At 43.4% G+C, this 6,736-nt stretch overlaps 1 protein-coding gene across 1 annotated transcript; it reads right to left on the bottom strand.

Moving 5' to 3' along the window:
• Positions 1–521: 521 nt before the first annotated feature.
• Positions 522–5,736, bottom strand: LOC113159918 (WD repeat-containing protein on Y chromosome-like). Its single transcript, XM_026356921.1, has one exon. The coding sequence runs from the start codon at positions 5,462–5,464 to the stop codon at positions 1,268–1,270; it is 4,197 nt and encodes a 1,398-aa protein (XP_026212706.1). The 5' UTR covers positions 5,465–5,736; the 3' UTR covers positions 522–1,267.
• Positions 5,737–6,736: the final 1,000 nt, after the last annotated feature.

Here is a 6,736-nt window from a genome sequence, read left to right as displayed (position 1 = left end):
CGACATGTATGAATGTTACAGGGACACCTCCAACTCGATCACGTCGTCTCCTGCCTCCCAAAGTGGGATCGAAGTCTTCTGAGTTGAACTAAGAACACAAAGTGACTCTGCTAGAAGATATTTCCACTTTTATTCCGTGGGTCCCGTACGTAGGGCCGTGTCACTTCAATCCCTGCTCCCGCCATATAGAAGGAGAATCTGATGTGTGAGAACGTGGATGAACGCGTGCGTCTTGTACGTCTCTCTCTCTCTCTCTCTCTTCTCTCTCTCGTCTCTCTCTCTCTCTCTCTCTCTCTCTCTCTCTCTCTCTCTCTCTCTTCTCTCTCTCTCTCTTCTCTCTCTCTCTCTCTGTCTCTCTCTCTTTCTCTCTCTCTCTCTCTCTCTCTCTCTTTTTCTCTCTCTCTTCTCTCTCTCTCTCTCTTTTTCTCTCTCTCTCTCTCTCTCTCTCTCTTTCTCTCTCTCTCTTTCTCTCTCTCTCTCTCTCTCTCTCTCTCTCTCTCTCTCTTTTTCTCTCTCTCTCTCTCTCTCTCTCTCTCTCTCTCTCTCTGTCTCTCTCTCTCTCTCTATAGATTGAAGGGGAGGGAGTTGTCGATCAGGTGACTAGATCCAGACGCAGTTCCCATGGTTACAGGATGCACAGAACCAAAATAAAGATATTTTGAGGAGCTCAAAGTAGGTCAGAATGCACTCATTGATCCTTTGTAGGGTAAATAATTTCTGAAGTTAATGCTAGAGACAACTGTGAGAGCAACTGCAAGTGTAATAATAAGAATCCATAATTAACACATATATCTAGATACTGACAGGACATTTCATTGACACAAAGGTAATTTTCTTTTTTTATTTATTTTATTTTTTATTTTTTTGCCAATTTATTTGAATTTAATTGAAGATTTTAAAATTAAAACGTGGGAGGAAACCGGAGAACCCGGGGTAAACCCACACAACACCCCTTCCATGTTTGAACATGATTGGGTTCAAACATGGAAGGGGTGTTGTCCAGTAAACCGGTTACAGATGAATAGTGGTGATGATTTATGGAGCCTGATGTGAGCAGATTGTGAGATGGATGTGGTTTGAGTGTCCGTGATGATACCTGAATGTGCTGCTCAGTGGCACCTGAACTTGCTGGACATTTCACTTCTCATCAGAAGTACCAAAGCATTTCTGATGGGAGGCGAAACTTCTTTAAGAACGTAAAGCATGCCCAGCTGCCGCTCAACAGCACCTTCAGGATGTGGGTTGAACTGGGTCCAACGGGATGTGTCTAATGCTTACCACCCATCTCAACCTTTGTTGAGATGGGTGGTAAGCGTACACGCCCGGATGTTTGCACGGGGCGTCGCTTGTCAGTAAGGATGTTTGGTGGATGTGAGGTGGGGACACCAACTTTAAATGCGTCTCTGGCTGGAAGATTGAGCACACGTCCATATCTGGACCTAGTCTGGTTCAAACATGGAGGTGCTGCCTCAGCAGAGCTTTGTTTAAGGTTAGTGTCACTACGGAGCGGGGTTTGTGGTGGATGTGGTCTGAAAGGGGTGTGATGTTGAGTGAGCTGTACCTTATCAGAGATTGGTGGTAAGTGTATACTCTTCCGTGTTTGGTCAGCTCCCTGCTTTCCAGGTGGGACGTTTGGTCGACATGGTGTAAAGGCACCAACTTTCAATGAGTCTCTGGGCTGAGTATTCAGCACACGTCCATATCTGGACCTAGTCTGGTTCAAACATGGAGATGCTGCCTCAGCAGAGCTTTGTTTAAGGTTGGTGCCGCTACGGAGCAGGGTTTGTGGTGGATGTGGTCTGAAAGGGGTGTGATGTTGTGTGAGCTGTACCTTATCAGAGATTGGTGGTAAGTGTATACTCTTCCGTGTTTGGTCAGCTCCCTGCTTTCCAGGTGGGACGTTTGGTCGACATGGTGTAAAGGCACCAACTTTCAATGAGTCTCTGGGCTGAGTATTCAGCACACGTCCATATCTGGACCTAGTCTGGTTCAAACATGGAGATGCTGTCTCAAGAGAGCTTTGTTGGTGCTCAGTGCCATGTCGGGTGAATGGGGTCTGAAGTAAATGTGTCTGATGACCGGTCAGCTGGACTTTGTCAGAGATAGGTGGCAAGTGTAAGTAGTTTGAATTTTGTTCCATATGTCCTGAGTGATTTCCATCATTAGTGCAGTCCGTGGTGAGCTGGGGCTGAGGTGGCTGTGGTATGAGTTGGATCTTTCCAGAAATGTGTGGTAAGCGGTTGTAAGTTGATTCCTGATGGTCTGGTCTTGGGTCTCTGAGTATACGTCTATATTTTTGCCAGTTCTGGTTAAAAGGTGCAGAGCTTTGTTTGCGGCCAGTGCCTCCAGTGAGTGGGGTCAGAGGCGGATGTGGCTTGAATTGGTTCTGGTCAGGTGTGAGTGGAACCTTATGTGGGATTGGTGGTAAGTGTGGGTGCTTTGGAGTTTGCTGAGGTGGATCGGTGCCAACCCCAGCAGATTGTGAGTCGTCCGTGTCTTCACTGCGGCCTGTGCTTTGTGTGGTGTCTGGTGGACATGACTCCTTTTGGGCCTCACTAGGAGATTTTTGGGAGGACTTAAAATCATGTGGCTTGGAGTGTTTTACTTTCTCCATCTGTCTGATAAGGTTATGCACAGTCCTGTCCACATTTGCACATTTAGCGTATATCTCAGCATCACTTAGTATTGGTATAGCCTTACGTGGTCTGATTGCCTCTTTAATACTCTCATAGAGGTCTGTAAAGTCTGGTAGTGATGCCGTTGGTGATGGTGGAGGAATAGGGATTGGCTTGATAAAAGGTTTCTTTCTTACTTTAGCCTTCTTTGCTTCACCTGTTTTTTCTGCTGGCTCCTGGTCAGATGTTTCTTCGGGTAAGGCTTGTGTAAGATCCCACTGGTCTCTCCCAAAGAGTCCTTTGCAGGAGCCTGTGTTTGTCCATAGCCAGACATTACAGTCTAAACCTGCAGTGAGTATGTTTTCACAAGTAGGGTCACATTTAACACTCACCACCCCAGTAAGATGAGCTTTCCAGGAGCCCAACAGTGGAGGTGGACACAGGGGCACGTGCCACCCCTGTATTTCTTCAAATGGCGCTGTGTCTGCCTGATTTTTAAACCCAAATTCCTCGATGTCCCACAGATAAATCATTCCTTTACTATCCCCTGTCAGCAGTATCTGTTCACTGGCATCAGTTGACATAGTGGTAACGAATGCATCTTCTTCCTTCACTGCTCTGAACTTTCCTAATACTCCTCCTTTACTACTAATAGACCAGGCATAGATGTAGCTACCTTCTGCAGTTAGCACTGTAGCGGTATCAATATTATCTTCTCTGGTCTTTAGACATAAAAGTAAAGGACCTTTTCTTCCTTTCCCATCATGAGCAGCAGGTTTTTTACCCCTTCCATTGTCCATGAAAGGCTGCTTTTTAGAGAGACGTCCTGTTCGGCCTTCAGCTATTTTGGTGACCATCTGTGTTCGAGGACTCATGCTGACGTTGAACCAGTAGAGAGCGTCACCAGTCTCTGCATCCCAGCAGACAACATTTCCATTGCTGGCGGCAGTAACCAGTAAGCCATCGTGCACATCCATGGAGATTATATCATTTAAGAAATCATGCTCCAAAAATCTATGGTCAATTTTGTCCATATCCAGGTTGAAAATAATGTTGGAGTGCCTTCCTGACACAAACATCCTGTTGTTTATGCAGATAATACCTGTCACCTTCTTTGGCACATTATGAGGAAGAACGGAAAGCTCTGTTCCGTTGTTGAAGTTCCACAGTCTCACTTTCCCATCTTTGGAAATGGTGATGAGCCTGCGCTGTGGTCCATCAAATGATATTGCGGTGAACCCCACGTGCTGTTTTGGAGTGACCTTAAACTGCATGACAGCTTTTCCCGTCACGATATCCCACACTGTCACCACACCGTTCTTGCAAACAGAGACGACCTGTTTGAAGATGTCATGGTAGAGCAAAGAGCACAGGGGCTTGTCATGGGATGTTAGCATCTTTTTAAACAAGTCCGTTCCTCTCCCCAGACATGTCGCTATATCCGAGTTAGCGAAGACCAACTCATTATTATAGATGTTGTAAAACACACTGGAGATTGGGGCCCTTTCCATACCATAAGCCTGGATGTTTTGCCTACACATCCAGCCGTCCTCAGACCACACGCAAACATTCAAGTCATCAGATAAACTGATGAGTGTTTTTTCATTGGGATTAAACATAATGTGCGTGATAGGTCTGACGTGTCCTTTTAAAACGTGCTCATAGGACACGTTTTTGTAAGGAAACCATACCCGCAGCAAGCCGTCTGCGCCACCAGTCAGCAGTTGCCCAGCCGAATGGGAGTATTCAGCACAGTTGAAATATTCATAGTCTCCCCTTCCCCCAAAGACTTTTTTAGACACTGTAGGTGTGTTGGACTTGGGGTGGGTCACAAGGACCATTCTCGTGGATGAGCTATTACAGATGGCAAATGACTCAAGGGATTTAAAGTATTGAATCTGTCTGCACATACCATTTAAGACATGGACCTTAAAGCAGAAAAACTCTGGACTGGGGTTTTTAAGTAGGGATGAAACGTTAATAGTTAGACAGCCTCTCTTGGACATTTTCTCATTGGCCTTTCGGTAGAAGAGGCCATTTGCCTGGATTCTGTAGGAGATAAACACATATAAGTAACCTTTTATGTCCACAAAGGAAAACGCTCCTTTAGCGTTAGAGAACCAGTAGTTCATGTGTGTCACTATTTCCTCCACTTTTAAAGAGTAAAAGAGTTCACACAGATCAGGGTAGTTGGAGCAATTATAAAACAGCAATTCCTTTTCATTAGTGGCGACGGCCACGTGTGAAAGTTCTCTGATGTGCACCATGTCGTTAACGTGCATTTTCTTCTCGTGCGAATACGGAAGGGCCTCCTTTGTTTTGTATAAGGGAAACGAGTGTGTGAGCTCAAACCTGTCAGTCCAGAACTTTAAGACGCCATCAGAGCTGATGGAAATGTACTGACCTTTCTGGTAAATCCTAGTTTGATCTGCAGAATCCACTAAATCATAGTCCTTTTCCCTTTTATTCACAAAGTCACGGAAGAACAGACGAACAATTGCTTTATGGTGATCCACACGTATGATTTTGAAAGGTTTGGGGAAGGGTTGGTTTTTATAATCCAAACATTCTGACGCTTTGTTTTTCTTCAGCAGGAAGTCCATTAGTTCACCGAGGTCCACCGTTTTATCACAGTTGGTGTCAATCTGCATGTGGAGGGCAGTGAGTTTTTCTTTGTCCACAAAACCGTATAGCTTCTTCATTGCTACACAAAACTCCTCTATGTCCAGTCCTCCACCTCCATCTGCATCGGCCTCTCGAAAGAGCTTCACAATCTCAGGGATGTCTTTGGCAGAAAACATCTTTCCCGAGTTTGCAGGATCAATTTCGGCTACGTTAGGTGGAGCCATCTTTTCTGTTTGTCTTTCCACAAATTTTTCGATACAAGCAACTAACTAGTTCACTAGTGTTTGCACCTTGAAGGTATCTGATCTTGTGAATGTTCCAGGTTCAAGACTCTGTGAGATCAAAGCCAGTCATATGTCATGTGTGATGTCACTGTCATGAAAAAAATTTCTAATCAAAACAAATTCAAATAATGCCAGGGGAAAGTAAATGACCCAGTTGAAAAGCAACAGTGACTAAGGAAACATTTAAGCAAACTCACTTTAAATTGCTTGTTCGGAACTAAATGATTCTAAATAAATAATTTAAACATAAACCAAACCCAGTCTTCACAGTTGTCTTTTTTCTTAGTAAGATTCAACATAAAAAAAGTTTTTCTTATTATCATAATGTGTATGAAGGTTAGCTGAGGTTATTGTAAATTACTATATACATTTTTCACTTATGATTTTAAATATAAATGGACCTAAACAGTAGCTACACATTCTTTAATGGAAGTGAAATCTGCCACAAAATATTTAGTAACAAACTCTTAAGCTTCTTAACATGAGGGTCACCTGGTCCCAGACTCCACTATGAAGAAAGCACAAACACAGTGTGTTGGTATATTAAAGAGTCTCAGAGGGCCATTAACAGCTGACTGCCAGCAGATGGCAGTGCAGTGCAATCATTCCATGGTTATCTGATGAATTCAGAAACACAGATGCCACAAATGTTCAAATTGCAGGTGGAAAATGAGGAGAATGAAAAAATGCTGTGCTGTTACTGTTGCACGTGCTGGATGGATTTGTGCAACGTGCAACATGTGCCAGGTTTGGATTGCACTGAGATTGAAGGTGCATGACAATTAAATATGAAGTGAAAGCTTAAGACAAATGAACATCAGAGTTCAAAACAATGTGAATAAACACACAGACGCAACTGTACTTTTATTGATATTTATGTAAATTAATGAATTAAATTAAATTCATACATTAACAAATGCAAAAATATAACACTGGGAACCACCCCCAAACAAATATGGTAAATTAGAAAAGTCAATGTAACATTAGAATTTAACTTGGAGTGCCAAATAAAACACATTCCCAGTCTTGGACTTGTTTGGATTATTCATCTAGGAATCACGTAACTGATGCTGAACTGAGACTTTCTGACAATCAAATAAACAACGGCAACTTTAGATTTAAACACAATAACTCAACTTTCCTCCACTTTCCTCCAGGTCCGTTCACGTCCAGTCAAAGCAGGGTAAAGAATCCAAGGTATTAAAAGAAAAC

Source organism: Anabas testudineus, chromosome 12, assembly GCF_900324465.2.
Source record: "Anabas testudineus chromosome 12, fAnaTes1.2, whole genome shotgun sequence".
NCBI lineage: Eukaryota > Metazoa > Chordata > Actinopteri > Anabantiformes > Anabantidae > Anabas > Anabas testudineus.
Note: the sequence above shows the minus strand (reverse complement) of the source record. Positions and strands in the feature narration are given on the sequence as shown.

Excerpts from the sequence above, each read along its gene's own strand:
- LOC113159918 (XM_026356921.1), bottom strand. The coding sequence starts at position 5,464 with ATGGCTCCACCTAACGTAGCCGAAATTGATCCTGCAAACTCGGGAAAG.